Source organism: Bombyx mandarina, chromosome 13 (genome assembly GCF_030267445.1).
Source record: "Bombyx mandarina strain Sakado chromosome 13, ASM3026744v2".
In the NCBI taxonomy this organism is placed as follows: Eukaryota; Metazoa; Arthropoda; class Insecta; order Lepidoptera; family Bombycidae; genus Bombyx; species Bombyx mandarina.
In genome coordinates this window covers 16,370,437-16,392,046 of record NC_143220.1, presented here as the reverse complement: position 1 = coordinate 16,392,046, position 21,610 = coordinate 16,370,437, and the positions used below count along the sequence as shown (strand labels likewise).

Here is a 21,610-nt window from a genome sequence, read left to right as displayed (position 1 = left end):
AATGTCAATTTGATCTTTAAATACTCAGATAGAAAATACCTACTCATGAGTTTCTTTAATCTGTCAAATTTATAATCGTGCTTTATATAAAATTTGATATCAGGACTCGGTTAAGAAAATCTTTGACTGAGCCTGACCTCGAGACTGACATGTGGTGTTAAGAATTCATAAATAACACAATCAAAGCGAAAAAGGTTCTTTGTTCAAGTATGCATTCAAATGCCTTTTTAAATCGTCATGACTTTACCACAGTTTCACAAGTTTGAAGACTCGTCAAAAAATTAAGCGCTTGCTCTCCTTCAAATATGTGTATACCATACAAAATTTACAAGAATATAATTAAATCAGTACATCTTGACTACGTACACTTGACCTAAAGGAAACAGCACTGCGTTAGCGAGCATTGGACAAGGATCTATTCGTACATCGTGCGTTCGTACTGTTGCTATGTGCCACAACGTGATTGCCGTTGTATCCATTTTAAGATATCCTCTTCATAATACGACAGTCCTGAGCTGCGTAGTTCACTTTAATATAATAGGATATGTACTTAAGATAAAGCAGATGGTCCATCCGTGTAGTTACTTCAATTTATTGTGACGTGTGCTTAGACAATTGTATTATCAATTAGGTAATAATAATAACAAACCCTGGAGCGAAAGCTCAGTTTAATTTGTGAGCGCTCGTTTTGTTTAGGTACTCAAGAAAGACTCAAACTCTCAAAGCCTACGCTATTTCCGATCTTTAATTTTTATAGTGTTAACTGTTACAAAATAGGACATTCGAATAGCATAGAGGCACATCTTCCTCTCCCTTTTTTTCCGGATTGTCGCTATGTTCAAAACTTCGCATGGATTTAATTATTACATCACTTCCGATTATTTCCCGGTGGCCCGAAGAGATACTGTTACCCATTCGTCACCTGATATTTATTTGGCGATACATGCCTTTACATTATATTTAATATGATAATATACACCCGGACGTCTGATATGAACCTCCGTGCAATTTGATGTTTGGTCTACCGAAGCTTAAAAATACACAACAAAGTAAAAAATTTTGGAACTTAAGAAAAAAATAGAGATAAGAATGAATGAAACAGAAATTATACTAAAATATAGTTTTCAGTTCTCGTGAGACCTGTAGAGCCAACTTAGCTGAAATACCTCTCATCTATCTCTATTAAAGACTCATTCGGAACCTTGCCAGAAGTTCGTGCTGGTGATATCATTAACACGTTAATATAGCCTCTGAATTTTAAAATAAAAAAATACCTAGGTTTTGGTTTTTTTGTATAAGTATTGTTTACTAAGGCGAGGAGTTGAGGGCGGGAAGGAAGGGAATGAGATAAAGGATTCTGAGGATCGATGTGGCAGGCTTTTCTTTGCCCAAATCCAAGATAAGAAAAGATATATTGTACTATTACAAGTATTGCAGGTATTATTGCTTATTTTAAACAGCTATTGATTGGTATTTTAGTTAACATCTGTTTATTAATGAAATTACTTGACATTTGTTTGGTAGGAGGCTTGCCAACTGAAACTAATAATACCATTTGGTAATTCCTGCACTTCCAGACTGAGCAAATTACTATTTTTAATTGCGTTAGATGTGCAGACAAGCTTAGACGCCATATGGCTATAAAGCAGTTAAACGTTCTCAAAAATAAAGATAGGTGATTCCTAATTCGATAACGTTATTTAGCTATTTTATAGCTATGTATTATTTTACATAACACAATTTGTAATTAGTTGATTTGTTGAACTTGGTAACTTCGCGGATGTGTATTTTTTCTTTTGATTAGTAGACGTGCTCAGGCCTCACCTGGTGTTAAGTTTACGGGTAGACAAACGTAAATGGCGCAATCTATATTTAGATATGGGATCAAAGTTTTAATTTTGAATTTAAATTCCATATTATTAAACGGCTGTTTCCACCCTTCCGGAACCGGAACAAATTACTGCTTCGCGGCAAAAATAGGCAGAATAGTCCAACTCTGCATACTCATAACACCTGCAACTACAAGTAGCATTTTGAATAAATACGCATTTATTGCTCGGTTACAATATATCCGGACCTCGCTGGAATGTGAATACCCTCACCGTTTCCCTTTCGCCAGGTCCAGAGATAATGTAACCAGGTTGTACATATCCTTTAAATTTCAACCAGGATGTAAGTGTTGACGATTGAATTGACCTCGGGTTAATGAAAATTAGCTTTCTCGCAAAACATAAACAAGTGACAAATGGCATTAGGTAAGCAAGTGAACAAGATAATAAATCTGTATATGTTGCGAATGTATCTTTTGACCTTATATTAGTTGGAAATTTCCTCAAGTGCATCTTAATTTAGATAATTAGATAAACTTTGTTTATGGAATTCTTTCATTGATATGGTTTGTGACAGTTTTTAAACGGTGCCCTTAAGGGCATCGATTCTATTTCTGTATTGCTATCATATTGTAGTTAACAATTTCCTGGTATGAAATTAGATTATTTATCTGAAGGGGTTATGAAATCAAATTCAATAAAGTACCGCCAAAAAGTGTTGTTTGAACAACAAAATGATATAAAACATATTAAATTATTATGATTTTACACTTATTATACATTATAAATTTTTTGTATTACAGAAAATACAGTTCTTTATATTGTGAAACTCAAAACATTAAAGTCTAGAAAAAACAATGTTAAGACTACGTTTATATAACATTTGTTAAACGTTACTTTTTTATGTCTGGAATGTGTGATAAATTCGTATGTAAAACGATTCGGCTTGGGTGACATGAGGCATTAATTTCTAACGATAACGAAGTCAAAGATACCCGGAAGCGGCAACTTGATTCACAACCAATAGATTCACTTAAACCTCCTTTTGAAAAACAGTACTGAGTTATATTCGAAGCTCTGGGGCTGATCGAGCCAAGCATGATTGGCAAACAAAACAAAACTTAAAACTCGTGTCTCAAGGTATGTAGCGACATTAAATGGTTGATGTCTATGGGCTCTGACGACTACTTAACGCCAGGTCGATCGCAAGATCATTCACCGTTGCAAATTCAGGACAAACAATATAAACGGAAACCAAATTTCACAGTAGGCTAATGAGCAAGACACATGGTGAGATTCGACAATGCCCAGGGCTTGGTAGTAGGTACTGCGAGTATAGCTTCTAATAGAGATGTTTCTGTCTTCCCATCGCTGGAGCAGAGTTCTTCAATACTACCAATGGGTTCAACCATAGTGGGCTTCAAGAGACCATGCTTACGAAATTGGAGGCATCTGTTTATGTTCATGAGCGACAGTGGCCATTCACCATTCATCGTTGCTCTGCATACTTCGTGTGACTACGAAGGCTACCCCATCACGAAAGTCACCGTCCTCGCCGAACCCGTCGCTTGCGACGAAGGGCTCGACGAGTAAATTAGTCCATAGACACAGCCCACTGAGTTTCTCGCCGGATCTTCTCAGATCGCGTTTCCAATCCGGTGGTAGATTCTGCGAAGCACTGTTCTTGCTAGGGCCAGTGTTAGCAACACTTCCGGTTTGAGCCCCGTGAGCTCACTTACACGATAAGGCGAAGCTGAAATAGTCTCTCAAGGCTATCAGCATAGGTAGGAAAATGAAAAAAAAAAGGCTACAAAAGTTTTTGAATAAAATTTTCACTGACTTCTATAAAATAAGAGCAAGCTAGCAAGAAAAAAATGCGAGTTGAAAAACAAATTACCGGTTGTTTTATTTTACAGAAATAAAGGAATAATAGACTGACTGTCTTTTATTTGGTGTTAGGTGGATACCGGAGAAAATGATAATAACGCGAATGCCACCACGCACATGAAATATGAGCTGCAAATTTCATAAATATGCGATTGTTGTTGTTCTAAATTTAAGTTGAATTTTGAAGGTTATTTCCGGTTTTCTTAAGTAAACTAGGCAGAGTTTCCACTGTTATTTTTTATTTGCTGAGGCAGGTAGATCTGCAAGCTGTGTAAATGCAACTATTACCCACCTCATTATTAATTTAAATATATAAAAAATCATGAGCAATCCCGAGCATATTTCTCTTTCTTCACTTCATGCACTTTCACGTATCATCTTTTGAAAAAAAAAACAACGTTAAATATCGTACCGTACTCGTATAATAGTTAATATTAGGTATGAAAGTAATTAGGACAATTCTCCAGGTGGTTGGTGCGATTTATTAGCGCTGTGATAGACGACGTGCGCTTCTGAACATGTAGGCCGTGAGCTTATGATATCCTCACTCAGTAACTCATCTGTCGGAACTACTATAAAATCAAACCACCCCCATATTCTTTTATCATTTCTACATTTATGTGGGTAAAATACTCAGAAAAAACAATAAAGCACGAGTATTACAACAATATGATAAAATTTGCAATTATAATTAAATCAAATTAAATTTCTTATTCACTTATAACTAAGTCAAGCAGCATTAGTAAGTGTTGGCGTTATTTCCTCTCATGGCAACGCTCATTCTTCTGACTAGTGGAGGGAATGGTCGGGTCGGACGGGGATGTCGAGGTCTTGCTGGCCGCGGTGGCAGTCTAGAGTCTGTGCTTGCACGAGCTCTGAATTCTTCTAAGCAGTCTGATTGGCCTGAAGACGAAGTTGAGTTACTACGTACTACTGTAGCTTCCTCTTCTTCGTCCAATTCCATCGCTGTCCATTGCCGATCTGAAATGAAATATTAATTTTTTTTAATTAAAAAAGAATAGTATTTGCTTCTGTTTTCCCAAGTCTTAGCCGTTATAGATGTTCTTGATACGAAAATTGTAATGTATTTAAAACAACGGATACTATAAAATGAAATAAACTTGATAAGAGATCAAACGGTAAAAATAGATTGATTTACATGTAAATTTGAAATACTAATTTTTTTAAAATACTGTTACTGCTGTTCCGGCTTTTTTTTTTCATATTAAATAAATGAAGCTCACAATCTACCTTTAATTAAATGATTACCTTATCGAGTTTTGAGTATCGAAAAGTTATAAATTTAATTGTATTACCGCTGATCCGATCTTCGCACCGGAACACATGACTGCATTGCGGCATAAATAGGCAAGATAGTGGTTACCGGTGCTACGATTAGTAATAATGTAAATGAAGTTTCAGTCAGTCTTCGAAGACAAAGCGAATCGACTCGATGGTCCGGTCGTAGCTTTAAACTTAGCCAAAAAAGAAACGATCATTTATTACGTTATTATAAACGTAATTACGTGGCTTTTTGCAAACACATACATACGTATACTACATATAGAGCGTTTATGAGCATCTCGTTTATCCCTTCAGTGTACACGCTACATTACACAAACGATACTCGTAATCCCGCCCATCAGAGTACTCTGAAAGTGCCGTGTTTTGTGAGTCGCGGACTATTGCGTGTTTCAGATTGTTGAAGATGTTTTAACAGGCTAAAGACCGAGATTTATTTGCGGTTTTCGCCAAAATTAATTAAATACGTATGGATAAAGAATTGCTCAAATAAGCTATACCTAATTTTAGTTTTTTGATTATGCAATTATATTGTCGAATAGAAAGTTTTTTTTGGTAGCGGTCCGTCGGACCGCTAGTTTCTAAGTTTGGCATTTAAATCAAAAACAACGTTAGCGGTCCCAATACGGCGATTCTCAGAAATGGCGGGAAAACAAAAGCTGTAGTCCCTTCCTTGTGCTATTTCGTACTAGATGCTTGTTGGACGAAATATAGCTAGATATGAATAATAATACGAAAATATAGCTGCAACTAGAAGACAACGAAAACATAAACTGGGTAAAAAAGACGACCTGCCCATAAAGTGAGGAAACACCTACTGTAAAGGTTGTTACCAAAAGAAACAAAGTAAAAGAATACCTAAAAACAATGTGAAGAAAGTGGTAACTTATTGCCTTACATTTGAAGGGCAACCTCATTTTTGTCTGGATTGTTTCAACGAACACGATTGAATTTTTATGACTCTTAGTTAAATTATGATCTTTTTTTGACAAAAAAACTAATTATTTTTACTAAAACGTGATTTAATAAATAGATACGACTTATTTTATATGGATAGCATTTAAGTTGTGATCCTTTTTTATGTTATAAAACGAATTATTTGTAATAAAAATTTGATTTAAAACTAAATTGACTTTCATATTTATTGTAACTACTTTCAAAGTTGAATATAATAAATACGTATTTTTTTTAGATTTTCCAAGTCCCCTTTCGACATGTTCTCTCTAGTTATAGCTACTAGTCTAGATGAGCCGTGGCGGCCCGCTTTTCTTACATATTCAATATAAAACTTACGGTCAGAGGTATTCTGGGCAGGTAAGTTGCGGCGGTCCCAGGGGACCGTTTATTTTGTTTTGGCAAAATAATAGCATCCACCCACAGGGACCACTCCGGTCCTTAACATGTTAAAAGGAATTGACTTTCAGGGAAAGTGATTTGAAAATGATACCGATTTAATTATGTCTAACTATCTAATGTGTTTCGCAAAGTCGCGAAGTTACGAAGTCTTTTTGTAATGTGCATAATTTACACACGATACATATATACAAACTCTGCCATTGCCGGTCCCAAGCCCGGATGAGAAAAGAGGAGGGTTGAGTAGAGCTGGACATTCCTACCGTAAAACGTCAACGCCGAGCACTGGGCGGCGGGAAATAACCCAGCCCCCGGATACAACCAGAGACCCGGAGCGGGACCAGTTTGCCGTGAAGGACTAAATCCTTTCGAAATACTGATGTGGAAGGACGTGGGAACCCACCACAATTACATCCCAAGAGAGTCATGGACAGAGAAACATTTAAACTGTTTCAAGGCCATGACCACGACCCTTAGTAATGGGGAAACTGACGCAAGGACATATTTAGCTATGATATTTTGATATTTAAGAAGCACGTATCTTAAACAGTTATTGAAAAACTTTAATTAATCTCCAAATAAATTTAAGGCCTATCGAACGATAATCGTATACTCGTATTATCAAGTTGCTAGATCGGAATTTGGTTTTACTTTAATTTTAAACAGTTTTATACTTACAGAAAGGTGGATTGACATTTGTTTCAGGTGTTGTATCAGAGGATGCTCTAGCGAGTGGTCTACTCAACGCTGTTGTATGAACGTCGGTGTCACCACGTGGTCGAAACCATTTGTTGCTAACTCTCCAGAACCTTCTAGCGTCACGGAAAACGCTCCACACCTGAAATGTCAGTATCATTTTTATATAAATTTTAAAGGGTAATAAACAATTAAAAATATTTGGAATTAAATTAATGCATTAAAAAAAAAGTATTTGTAGGCAAAAATGCGTATGCCCCTCCGTAATGGTGAATGGAAACTGTCGTTCATGGACATCAGCAAGGCCAGGGTACAGCTAAGTCTTTGCCTACCGCTGAGTACTCTTCGCAAGCCTCACTTGAAGTAGGACAAGTCATAAAGGTCGGGAAACACCGTGGGGTTTGAGGTTATTGCATTGCAGCTGAACGGTACCTGGATTTTTTTTTAAGAAGAATCTCACTCTCGATGACAGCCAGAAATATAACTATAACTTTAACAGCTTCCCTCTGATACAAATTTATTCGCCCAATTAAAAAGTTTGCAGATTTTATGAATTCTTAGATAGATATTTTTTTATTCATTTATTCATTCAAGTGTGAGCCTCTGAATACTTAAATAATTTTTGTTGTGTACGATAGATACAATTGTTCTATTGCGGCTATGCGATTGACAGAAATATTGAGCATATGTTCCCAATAATCCATTAAGACGCTCATAGTCGCGCAAGCGGTAGGCACCCTGCTTTCTTTTCAAGAAAGAGCTCACATATTCAAAGCAGGGTCTTTATCGGCATGTTTTTACTTTGTTTAAAGTCACATGAAGAGTTCACCGCTATGTGTGTTTCTCTATTCTATTCTATCAGCCCATGGACGTCCACTGCTGGACATAGGCCTCCCCCAAGCATCGCCACAAAGACCGGTCCTGCGCTGCCTGCATCCAGCGGATCCCCGCGAACCTCAATAGGTCGTCAGCCCACCTTGTGGGAGGCCTACCCACGCTACGTCTTCCAGTATGCGGTCGCCACTCAAGAACCTTCTGGCCCCAACGGCTATCCGTTCCCCGAGCAATGTGTCCTGCCCACTGCCACTACAGTGTCGCAATCCTTTGGGCTATGTCGGTTACCATGGTTTTCCTACGAATCTCCTCATTTCTGATTTGATCTCGCAGGGAAACTCCGAGCATAGCCCTCTCCATTGCTCTTTGGGTGACCTTGAGCCTTCTCATAAGGCCCATTGTGAGCGACCACGTCTAAGTCTCTCTATGTGTGTATGTATGTATAATTAAGAACATTGTAGTAGACCCGATAAAGTGTTCTTGTAGGAAAGAAATTTCCGTATACGTGTCACTGCCATAAGCTCTTCGAAAATCAAGACCATTATAAAGTTAAATTAATGTTTGAAGCAAGTTTCAATTAATTTAATTGAAAGCCGCGGAACTCGTCAGTTTCAAAGTTGGTCATGTAAATGTTAGCATGTACGCACAGCGTGTCGCTGTGGTTCAGATGGGTCTTACTGTATTCTGCTATTATAAATATGTATAGCTATAAATTTAAGTACTGTGGTGTGAGCACGGAAGCCTTCTTATATAATACTGATGTGGAAACCATGTATTATACTTAACTAACTGATAAGAACAGCTGTAGCGCATTCGGCTTAATTAATTTTGCAACGTCATTTTTTTAAAATAAGGCCATAATGTTCTAAATTTAAACTGCATTTTTCACAGTTCTACTCATATTCTTTTAAATTCATAATGTTTAAATGGGAGTGTACTACTTGAAATGGGAACTATTTTCAGTTGGATTCAATTGCTTGTGAAAAATGGGTTACGCGGGTCTTCGTTATATCGTGATAATATGTGCTAGTTTTTACACTATCAGTCATACTTTTTACATAGTTTTTTAACACAAAAAGATTCACCAAATTCAGTTCAGTAGTTGAATTGGAACTTAATTCTAAATATTTGTTGAGTTCAATTTTTTTTTTTTTATTGCTTAGGTGGGTGTACGAGCTCACAGTCCACCTGGTGTTAAGTGGTTACTGGAGCCCATAGACATCTACAACGTAAATGCGCCACCCACATTGAGATATCAGTTTTAAGGTCTCAAGTTAAGTTACAACGGCTTCCCTCACCCTTCAAACCGAAACGCATTACTGCTTTATGGCAGAAATAGGTAGGGTGGTGGACCTACCTACCTGCGCGGACTCACAAGAGGTCCTACCACCAGTAATTACACTGATCATCAGTCACACTGTCCGATCCTCAAAGAAAAGATCTGATTTCAAAGGCGGCTTCTTAAAAAATACCTGATCAATACTTTCTCGAACAGAAATCTCATGAAAGCACACGCATCCAATTTCTTTACTACGTCGCTGTCCTTCTTCGGTTGAAATCATTCGATCACCGAGTTGATCAATCTTGTTCCCAACCAAAACAACGGGCGTCTCTAGAGCGGTGTCCTGAAAATTTAAAAGAGTGATTTATCATCCGGAAATATCCGAGGTAATGTTGTTTTATAATCAGGTAAGGCATCGTCAACGTTTCTAACTAAGACTTTTTGTACGTTTTGATTTTATATCATCGTCGTGATGTTTTTTTTATTGCCCTTGTAGGCAGATGAGCGTACGACCAATTTGATGGTGAGTAGTTACCGACGCTCATAGGCGTCATCAATGCCAGGGGTAGAGCCAAGCCGCTATCTACCAAATGTAATGTCAAATCAAGTCTGAATATTAAAGAAAAAAAAATATTTCATTCTTTAAGCGCCCCTTTCCAATTTACAGTGCCGCTTATTGACATTGTTACCGGAGACCACTTTACGCGGTTACGACAAAGCAAAGTGATCCACATAAATACATAGATGTTGGTTAACGCCAGATCCAATACTGCGGCTCTGGCCTTTTCTCGAGCGTTTTTCATTTCTTTTATTTCAAGACTGTGAGCTCCAGGAGAGCTTTAACGATTCTTGAAATAAAAATTACCGGCAAACTTGTCGTTAAAGCTGTAAACGTTTTATTACTTGCGTCTGACTTGAGAAACAAAATTATATTAATTATTAGGTAAAAATCTCAAACTTATGAAAATTTTGAGGTTTTATTCTAAATAATAAAAACGATGGTATAATAATTCTCAAGCATTGATTGATATGGAAAGTAAATATTATAAACTTGAGTGATTTGAGTAAATGTGTACAATTGTATTTTAGAAATACCGAGATGAGAGCCCGAAAGCTAAGTCTCTACCGGGTCATTTTTTTAATATTATTTGTGTATCAATATAATGAATGTAAAACAGATAGAGCAAGTATTAAAAACAACATAGCTTTTTATTAAATCGTATCCTGAAAAAATTATAAAAGTGAAAAATAAAAACATACGTATTCGTGAAATTTTAATTCTTGTTACGCAGATTTGTTAATTAATTGCTGCCCTACCTTAGGCAGATATTAGAGTCCATAGAAAGTACAGCTCGAATGCAGCCCTCACGTGAGACATGAGGTCGATCTCTCAATTATATTATTTAACAGTCATCCAATTCTACAAGCCTGACTGCTTCACACTAGAAATAGGCTATATACCTACCCAAGCGGAAGTACAATACCAGCAGAAGTTAGTTTTTTTTAACGATTTAATTTGTATTACCCTAAATTAATTCCTTCATGGAAAACATCCGTCAACGGGTGTTGGCTTCGTAATTTCTTACAAAAAATGATACGGATTTGCAGCACTGGAATAGTTACATTGGTTAAATAATTACAAGCACATCGGCTGTCAGAATTCCGAAGACGGCTGTCTTGTATAGTTTAACACGGTATACAATTAGGTCATTCTGGCTCTCGTGCTTGGCCTTAAATATAAATATGTACATGTTCGATTTCACACAATGTCTATTTTCGGTTATCTTTTGTGGACTAAAAATAGATTGTTGTTTACGAACAGACCTTAACAGACGAAGCTAGACGTCGTCGTCTTTTGTTGTAGTTAATAAGGAATTTGAGTCGGTGACACTCGTCGAACGAACATTTGTCCGTAACTGAATACATCAATATAAACGCTTCGGCCCATCTGATATTGCTCTCCAAATTCGCATATTCCCCGTCCTGCTAACAAAGCAATAAAAATATATGAACTATGGGTTACATATCTCACATATAAGGTTTTTTTTTAATGCTTAGATGTGTGGACTAGCTCACAGCCCACCTGGTTTTAAGCGGTTACTGAAGCCCATAGACATCTACAACGTAAATGCGCCACCCATCTTGAGATATAAGTTCTAAGATCTCAGTATAGTTACAACGGCTGCCCTACCCTTCAAACCGAAACGCATTACTGCTTCACGGCAGAAATAGGCAGGGCGGTGGTACCTACCCGCGCGGACTCACAAGAGGTCCTACCACCAGTAAAAATATATGTAAATGACCACCACGTATGACAAAAAGACAAAAACAACGCTTAATGAACTCACACCCGAGTCTCCGGCAGAGTCCAATATTTCGAAATATACCATCTCGTTATCAATGACGGTTTGGAAAGCGTAAATCTTTTCCAAATTCGAGTCGTATTCCCCGATGAATCGGCGTGTTATAAATCTTACAACCAAAGCTAAAAACAGATAAAAAATTATTTATCCGACAATTCGTACATGTCGTGTGAAAATGTCGTTATTTCAATCGAGATGTGATCAATTTTGGAACTATCTCTTAAACTTACGATATTAATTCTTTATTTTGAACTTTGATTTTAAACTGCGGTAGTAGTCAGTACAATTAAATTGCACATTTACGGTGAAAATAGTAGGGGAATAAGATCATCGTGTAATCACTTGATGAAGTCTGCAACTCGTAAAAACTTAAGAAACTATCAGAACTTTCTAGAATGAAAACCGTGTAAAAAGCGACATCAAGAAACTGGATTTAGGGTAACCGTTTTAAAATTAGGTTACGTACAATTTACTTTAAATCATTTTGTTACCATTCTACAATGTAGTCAAATAATTCTGTAACAATTATACAATGAAAACAAAACGAAAACGTAGCGAAATAGTTGCCAGTTCAAATTAAATTTGAAATTCGACAAAACCAGAATTATTAGGAAAGCAGCAGTGTTGTTATATGCAGATGACTTATGCGTTACGGCAAACCAATATGAATTTTTGCATGTATATAACTCGGAAGGAATGATGATGAATGATGAAGGACGAATAATAAGCTCGCTGATCATCTTAATCAATAGAAAGCACCGATTACGATGAATGAAGTCACCCTCTTTGTGATATTTGGTCAAAATTTCGTAATATTCCATAAGTACTGTGGCAGCCTAAGACACAGAACTATCACCGAATCAGCCTGACTCGTTTCGTTGTAAAAACAGGCGACTAACAACACACCTCAATTACCTAGTCAGGTCATAAATTCTGTCACATGTTTAATGTAAAATAATTGAAACAAGTTTATTCATTATGTAACCCTTCATATACCAAAATGAACTTAACAAAACATAGATTCTTATGACACTAAAGTTTATTCAAAATGCCCTCCGTGATTTTGAATACAGGCCTTCAATCTGCGCGGCCAGTCGTCTATCGCAGCACGAACGAGGTCCATGTCAATATCGGCGGCTGCCTTAATCAAGGATGTCTTGAGTGACTTCAAATTGGGATGAGGCTTTGAGCACGCCTTTTCCTCCAAGTGTTGCCATATCTTGTAATCTAACGGATTCAAATCTGGACTGGAGGAGGGCCAGTCTTCGTGCCGGATGAAGTCGATTTCACGCGCCGCCAGCCAGTCTTGTGTGCTCTTCGCTCTATGAGCTGGCGCCGAATCTTGTTGGAATACCCAGTGCCTGTTATTGAACATGGTATGAGAAACAGGTTCCACAAGGTTCGTCAGGACTGTATTTTGATACACAACTGCATTCGTTTTTACATCTTTCTCACAAAAATGTACCTCTGTTAAGCCCCAATAAGAAACTCCCAACCATACCATGAGCGAGGATAGAAAATGACCTCGTTGGACACGCGGAATACGGTTGCTCGCTTCTTCACTACTGTGTGCGTACACCTTATCATTTTGTTTGTTGTAGCTCTCTTCTACGGTAAACATTTTTTCATCCGAAAAAAGAATTTCCCGATATTTTTTTCCTGCGTACCACTTCAACAAAGCGCGGCCTCTCTTCAGTCTCAGGTCCATCAGACGAGCATTCAAACGATGTCCTGTTTTTCTTCGATATGCCCGAAGCCCTAAGTCTTCATTTAACACCCTTTTCACCGTGGTTCTGCTTAACCCCATCTGAAGGGCCAACAGTTTCTGCTTACGTTTGGGATTTCTTTGAATTCGCGCCTTCACAGCTTTTATCACTGCTGGAGTCCTAATAGACCGAGGGCGACCACTTCTTGACCTGTCATCTACACTAGAGTCTTCATTGTATCGTTTGATGGTACGATAAACGAATCTTTTGGTTATATTCAAATTTTTCAGTATGTTAAAAATTTTAATTGGCGCGTAACCGCAACGATGCAACGCAATAACTGCAACACGGTCTTCTTTAAGCGTCCACTCCATATTTAAAAATGAGTAAAATTCTAAAAGTATACATTTTTATTCTCATGAACAATTCGAAATTCGAATTCAATAAACTTTTTTGTGGCCAGCATTCTAAAAGAAAAGTTTTTACTGTGTGACAATACTTATGACCTGACTAGTTATAATCAACAAAACAAATATCATAATATCACAATCAAATCAACAGCAAAAACTTCAGAAGAAGCTTATACGATTCTTGTATTTATTATTTATAGCTTATGGTTTATTTATTTATTACAAAGACGATGGTGTTCCTTCACAGAAGAACAATAGAAAATCTCTAAAGAAACCCCCACCAAGATCTAGCCACAGTCAAGCTTAATGATTGAGGATTACGTTTTACATTTTATTAGGCTTTATAACAATTACAAACTATGGGTAACAAATAGCTACAAACTACGAGTATATAAGTACATGCAAGTAATTACAGAATAAATTGTTTGTAATTAAATGATTTAGTGACTTAGTAAGTTTACCCGATTTTCCGACACCAGATTGACCCAATATCGCAATCTTGAACGCTTTTGGTTTAGGATATAGCACCAGCTTCGCCAGAGAACTCTTAGGTGATGTACTGGTACTGACAGCCATGTCTGAAGCCATTACAACTTTTATGTTTTTAAGTCGAACATTACCTGATTTATTTTGAAATTTCTGAAACAAATAATGATTTTACGTCGAAGGCATAATCACATACTATTTATATTATATATACTATATATACGAATAGAAATTACATCCACAACATTTAATTTGACGGTAAATTTAGTTTTGATAATTTTTCATTGAATCTACCATACTGTGCTACGTGCAACGGAAATTAGCGCGGAAAATATTATTTAAGTATATCTTTTTTAATGTCTATTTCCTTGGAATGGTAAGGACTTGTGGTGAGACGAAATGAAAATGAGTGTGTTAGAGAGTGTGTAAGAGGGTGTTAACTATGAATGTGGAAGGATATAGAGAAAGAGGTAGACCTAAGAAGAAATGGATGGATTACGTGAAAGACGATATATGTAAGAGGGGAGTGAGCGTAGATATGGTATATGATAGAGGAGTATGGAAGGAGAAAACATGTTGCGCCGACCCCAGGTGACTGAGAGAAGGGCAGGAGAATGATATGTGTTTATTTCCTTATTTCCCTAGAGCATGAAGAAACTAGCTTAAGATTTATTACTGATAACTACCTGAACTCATAGACGTCGCGCTGGGACTGCCACTGCCCAAATTTACATATAAGTAATATGGAAATTTCAATAACATCATTGGAATAACATTGGGACTTCAAACCCAAACTGATTGATTCGTGACAAAAATTATCAAATACAGCGGTACATACTCGTCCGCGTACGCCCTATTCCTACCACAAGCTTCACAAATATTTTATACCCAAAATGAATTATTCTAAAGTTGTTATTTCGTTTTCCAATTTTCTCAGGTATTTTAAAGCGATCGAGAGTTTGAAGTATGCCAATAATCTTATATTAAGCACTTCGCTTATTAAAAGGACCATACCATTTCTCATTTAAAATTGCCCAAGGGTTTCAAAAAAGTTGTCAATTTAATAAGATTGTGTAACTCTTATCTTGAAACAACTTAATTTAACAGGAACTCCTTCCCTTGAGATTAATTTACCTATGCCCATCGTGGTTGCGTGCGACCTACATTTTTAGTGTACTCAACACACTCATTTAGCTAACATGACCCTTGCTAATTGTTTTCCAGTGTCATAAAACGATGTACTGTTAAATTGTCACCGGAGCTATGAATACATTACGAGACCCATAATTGCTTTGTCGTCGATACAATTTTCATATACCTAGTCTTGCCATAAATACTGAGACAAAGGAAAAAAAATTCTATTGCAAATAACATTTATTACTTTTACAGTGTGTTAGTTTAATACATAAATATAAAACAATTTTAAATATAAAAAGCTTATTCAAAGTGATCTCCATTGGCTGCAATACAGTCCTTTAAATGTTGAGGCTAGTTATCAATCGAAGCACGCACTCTTTCCATGGGAAAATTTTTCACTGCCAGTCGTATGGATTGTTTTAGGGACTCCAAATTATCATGGCGTTTAGAGCAAGCCGTACTCTTTACGACTGACCATAAATCATAATCCAGCGGATTAAGATCGGGACTAGACGACGGCCAGTCTTCAGCTCTGATGAAGTCCGAAACGTTCGTTTCCAACTAAGACTCCGTAGACCGAGCTGTATGACCTGGCGCCGAGTCTTGCTGGAAGGACCATTCTTGATTATTGAACATGGTGTTCTTAAGGGGCTTCACTACCTTCTCAAGAATAGTATCTTGATACAATGTTTTGATACCTTTTTCACAAAAGTATGGCTCAGTCACTCCTTCATAGTTAATACCCCACCAAACAATCACTAAAGTCGGATAGTGGCCACCTTGCACTGTGTCGACTAATTGGGAAGCTTCCTTAGAGCTTTGAGCATAAATACGGTCATTTTGTTTGTTAAAATGTTGCTGAATTGTAAAAATTTTCTCATCTGTAAACAAAATTTTTCTGTGACCTCCCTTTGCGTACCGCTTCAGTAGTTGTTTCGATTTTACCACCCTATTCTCTTTAAATTATCAGTTAAGAAATGACCAGTACGTGTCTTATAGGCTGCAAGTCCTAAGTCATCTTTTCAAATACGCGACATGGTTCTAGGTGCTTGCTATCTTCATCTCCCGAGATAAAATCTTTTGCTTTCGGACAGGATTTCTTCGAATTCTTTCCCTTACTGCTTTGACCACCTTTTTCGTACGAACACTACGTGGACGGCCAGATCTTTTTCTGTCACAAACAGAGGAGGTCTCATTGCACCTATTAATAGCCCGGTACACAAACATTTTACTAATACCAACCGTATGGAGAGTTTGAAAAATTTCATTTGGCTCCATACCTACTTTGTGTAATGCAATCACAGCGATTCGGTTCTCTTTATCACTCCACTCCATTTTAATATCGCAAAATATTGTGCAATGTATTGGCGCCAAAATGAGAAAACTCAATGAGCAATCATATAAAAATGACAGATTCCAAATTCAAATGTAATATTTTGTTTATTTTTAATTGTAACAGTATTTATAGCCAGACTAAGTATTTATGTGTCATACGGCACTGAATTTTGTTTAACAAAGCATTTGGCAGAGCAGTTTAGCATTTCAAATCTTAAATAATAGATAAAACATAAAAGCGGATAGTTCGTAAATGGTTACTTTCAAATAAGATTTATGGTGAATAATACCTGTTGAATATTATTTTTAGAATTATCTAACTCTAGGGGCTTAAGTTCAACTAGCGTAAACACACTTCAATAAGCGAAATACTTTTACGTAGTATGTTATGTTATGTAGCCAGTATGCATGTTTTATAGTAGTATGCGGTATTGTACGAACCTACCTGTTTTCCGTTTTTCTAGCATTTTTCTCTCGGACGGATTCCTTTTGTTTGTTTTAAGTTTATTTTATACAAAAGCTTAGATCTTTTATTTATCGATTGAGGCACTACGAAGTCTGCCGGGTCAGCTAGTTTGAAATAAAATCATTTCATACACGTTTTATCATAAAATAACGTAACTTTCATCAGCTTTAAGACGTCCGCTTAACTTTAAAATTTGTACACGTATTACGAGCCGGTGGCTAGAGCATAATTATAATAATTTGACCTAATATACGGACTAGGAAAATCCGCATAAAAAAATGTTTTTTGATTCGGCTTGTTTTTAAAACGGGCTTTTTGAAAAAATGCTCTAATAAAATTGGAATTGAACACGCCGATTGTGATAAAAGGACTCTGCATTTTAAAGGTGAGCTTGAAAGAATGGAGTATTAATCCCCAGGAATGACTCCGATTGAAAATTAAAAACAATTTATTAATCTCAAAGAATTTATTAATTCTTTCTATTATATTCTACGAGTATGTTAACCGGTTTTCCTATATTCCTTAGTAGCTATTGAAGACGAGCTTTAGCGTAATCAATATTTTACTTATTTACATTTATATTATATTAATATTTTAATTATTTGAGTAATACTCGGTTACTTTTTTCTCAATGTCAAAAAGGAAACGGAAGAGAAAATGTAATAATTAAAATGAATCTAAATCTTGAGGTGTCAATATACATATAAAAGCAGATTAATTGATAAACAAACACCATACCGATTTTCTTCAAATCCGATATTGAATGATTTTAGGACAAACAAATGTTAGAGAATTTTGATTAAAGCTTGCGCAAACTGTAGCCGCGCACTATGTAAGTACGTCAACTATGATGAATATTTTGATTTGCTTTGAAAACTCAAACGCTCGCAGAGGGATTATTATTAATCTTTATGATTGACTCTTACGATGGGTGCAATATCGTAAAATGGTAGTTTACACAAATAGGCAGCAATTAAACTTGGCTTGGGAAGCGGGTGCCTCTGGCATTGCTGATGTCCATGAGCATTGGAGAATACCAACTCGACCGTGGGAAAACCTGTCGGAAGACAAACATGAAACTGAAGCTTTTCCTTTTCCTTTGTTTAAGCACATTCAAACTTTTTGCTTGCAATAAATAAATACTGTACAAAAAAATAACATAAACCTTTTGTATATTACGTTAATTTTACACACATAAATAATTTTGTGCATTTAATACAGTTTTCTTTAAAAATACAGGTTTTTTTTTCTCTCAGACAACTGGAAGAGTCTTATTTTGCTTTCAAACAAAATAATATCTAATTGTATACGCATTTGTAACTACTCGATCTATGAGTGCAAATATTCGAATCACAATTTGTTGAGCCTTTTAAATTCAGTACACCCGTACTTACTTGTAGTACTAGTATTAGTCTATTTTTAATAAAAAATATTTCCTTAATTATTATTTTTGAGCTATTTTTGAAATTGATGATTTGAGAAAATTCTCTGAAACGATTCATTCAAACGAAGTCCATTTATACTATGCAAATAACGGCTACTAATATTGCTGCACACGGTGTATTTCGTTAAAACTGGATGAACGAGTGGTTAGGAAAATGAAATCTTAAATCTAATAAAATGTAATATAAATAATTGAGATTTCGACAAATTTCTCAAGGCGTACAAACAATAACTCGGTCTTATTGTGGGTGGGAGCACTTGTGACGTTTGCCTTTAATGCTGTGTAGGGGCTCTGGTAACAGCTTAATATTATCTGGTTATAAGCTGTCAGCCCATCTGCACTACTAAATAAAAGAAGTAATAGTAAATTTCTCACTTACAGTATAGGTGTTCAACTACGCTCTCTTATTCAAGCCCCAATTTGTGTTATTAATAAATTTAACACACGCACAAAACTATTCACAGTAGACTTATTACGGATATTTCCTGAAATAAATACTTTGCTACGGAATTTTAATGGAATGCTTGATTTTCGTATAAAATAAATATGTATGTTATTATGTAAAGAATAGGAGAATTAAAGTACGCTCACGCACGCGGCCGTGTTCGACAGCGGCTCAAACACGAGTGAACGATGTTATTACTGCGATTGCTTCCTCCCTTTCTTCAATAAACGGCTTAACATCATATACAGACGTACACAAAACAAATCCGTTTCAGAATAATATGATTTTTATATGTGTAATTCAATGTATTTTTGCATGTAGAGCAAGAATAGTGGATAGCGATTTAAACCATCAATACTATTCCAGAGCTGGGTTGCTTATGATCAGTGAGCTTAGTGCGAGTTTTCTAACGCTCTCGATAGCGTTAAAGTTAACTCAATTTTTTACGCAGTTGGAACGTATGCTTATGTTTGTCATTAGGGGCGCTGTTTCAACTGCATACAAATTTTACTTAACTTATTGAGAATCGAGTTTGTGCTTAGATTCTGATGGATGACGCCTGCAATAATCAGCACCAAATTAAAGTGTAAAAGATTTAATCCGGATCGGTTCCCCCATGATAACGTCGCGAAAGTTGCAAATATACTTGTAGCAAAATGAGACTAAAGTATTGCTCAAATTTTAATTTAAGGGGCACCAGATAAATCGCTTTCTGTCACTGGCGGGACCTTTTTCAACGTAGTTAAAGATGTGTAGCGCTGCGGAAAGGCTAACGAGGTAAGCTTCATTTGCAGTCAAATGTAAATGAGATAAAATGATCTATGGTATATATGGTAGTGATATATTATAGTAATTTGTCGATGTACGGAATACATTTTTAATCAAAGTATTCGTCTCATAACTTGAGGTCATAATTCTATTATAGCATATGTTTAAAAAATATTAGGCTATTAGTTAAAGAGCTGTAAAGACAATCACCTCTAGTTGCTGTGCCAATATTCCCTAACTGATCAACAGCATTAGCAAATTCCTGACCTCTTTTCTCTCAATTTTGTTCTGAGATCTCCCCAAAAAATTTATGGTTTATTTATTTATTTTTTATTGCCTTTATAAGCGGGTGAGCATACGTCCCACGTGGTTACCGTCACTAGCATAGCCACATTGCTACCTATCGTCGAGGCTGTAGGACGTATCGAAAACCCACATGGGAATTTCTACCTACATCTATTTTTACCGCCAAACTTTTGTGTGTTTCCTCCTTTGTCTTCTAGGACCGCATTACATTACAATAATATGACAATTTCAGAATTCGTTTTAAGGTAGGCGGTGGTTTTATTATGCTCCTTAGCTTCAGCAATTGTTTAAAAGGGCTTAATGAAGTAGGTAGTAAGGTACTCCTATATATTTTATAGGAAACCTTTGAATCTTAAAAAATAATAATAACAATACTAACACATATAGTATGCCATTGGTCCATTACAATTTACATTCGTTTTATCTGCTCAAAAAGCAGTACCGTGCTTAGAATTTCGAAATTACATGTAGGTATTACATTTAAATGAATTCACAACATTAAAAATTGAATATACAAATTTTTAAATAAATAAAAAACATATACAAATATGAACAAAAAACAAACTAATACTTTCTTATGTTTATTTTATTGAGCAAATTACATGTAGGTATATTACGTGTCTCTGAGTTTAAATAAAACGAAAATCAAATATTTTCGAATCAATTTGTGGTTCGTCGTATCAAAGGCACTCGATGTTATCAATATGAAAGGAAAAATTGTAATAACGGCAACATATGCGAAAAATCTCATAGCGATTATTATAGAAGGAAGGACGCGCTTATTGTATGTTTTCATTGAACTATATAATATTGTACATGCGCTTGTAAATTACAGACAATATTATTTACATTTGTGATCATATTATTGAAAACATACACATTTATATATATATATATATATTTAATTTTTTTATTGCCTAGATGTGTGGACGAGCTCACAGCCCACCTGGTTTACGTGGTTACTGGAACCCATAGACATCTACAACGTAAATACGCCACACACCTTGAGATATAAGTTCTAAGGTCTCAGTATAGTTACAACTTCTGCCCCACCCTTCAAACCGAAACGCATTACTGCTTCACTGCAGAAATAGGCGGGGCGGTGGTATATACCCGTGCGGACTCACAAGAGGTCCTACCACCAGTAATTACGCAAATTATAATTTTGCGGGTTTGATTTTTATTACATGGTGTTATTCCTTCACCGTGGAAGTTAATTAATAAATATATATAATATTGTTCAATACTAGTGGTCTTTTGGTGTTAGGATGTAGGTACTATGATGAATTTCAGCTGTCATCGTATTGCCTATTCCTAAGACGGAAGAAAATTTAGTATCAGAAACAATCTTTATACAAAACAATTGTGACTTCAATGCCATGTCTCAATTTGGGTGGTGAGGTTTATGTTCTGATCTAACCACATAAGACCTGGGGAATGCTTAACGTCTGCCAATATAACAACTAAAACGATCATCCAATCACTATCACTAAATCACTAAAACATTGTTTATTTGTATTGAAATAAATCAAATGTAATTATTTTAACAATTTTTAGCATT

The 21,610-nt window shown here is 36.0% G+C and overlaps 1 protein-coding gene across 3 annotated transcripts; it reads right to left on the bottom strand.

Annotated features, from left to right (window-relative positions):
- Positions 1-4,159: 4,159 nt before the first annotated feature.
- Positions 4,160-19,166, bottom strand: LOC114245318 (ras-related and estrogen-regulated growth inhibitor). 3 transcript variants are annotated; one of them, XM_089732419.1, is made up of 8 exons: positions 18,910-19,166; positions 18,013-18,143; positions 14,124-14,240; positions 11,532-11,668; positions 11,008-11,169; positions 9,374-9,526; positions 7,050-7,209; positions 4,160-4,697 (listed from the first exon to the last, which is right to left on the bottom strand). In XM_089732419.1, the coding sequence occupies exons 3-8, from the start codon at positions 14,236-14,238 to the stop codon at positions 4,456-4,458; spliced, it is 969 nt and encodes a 322-aa protein (XP_089588545.1). In that variant the 5' UTR covers positions 14,239-14,240; positions 18,013-18,143; positions 18,910-19,166; the 3' UTR covers positions 4,160-4,455. The 3 variants fall into 3 exon arrangements, with proteins under 3 accessions (XP_089588545.1, XP_089588544.1, XP_028033251.2); XM_089732418.1 differs by lacking the exon at positions 18,013-18,143 and having other exon boundaries at positions 14,124-14,301; XM_028177450.2 differs by lacking the exon at positions 18,013-18,143 and having other exon boundaries at positions 11,008-11,166; positions 14,124-14,301.
- Between the last annotated feature and the right edge of the window lie 2,444 nt (positions 19,167-21,610).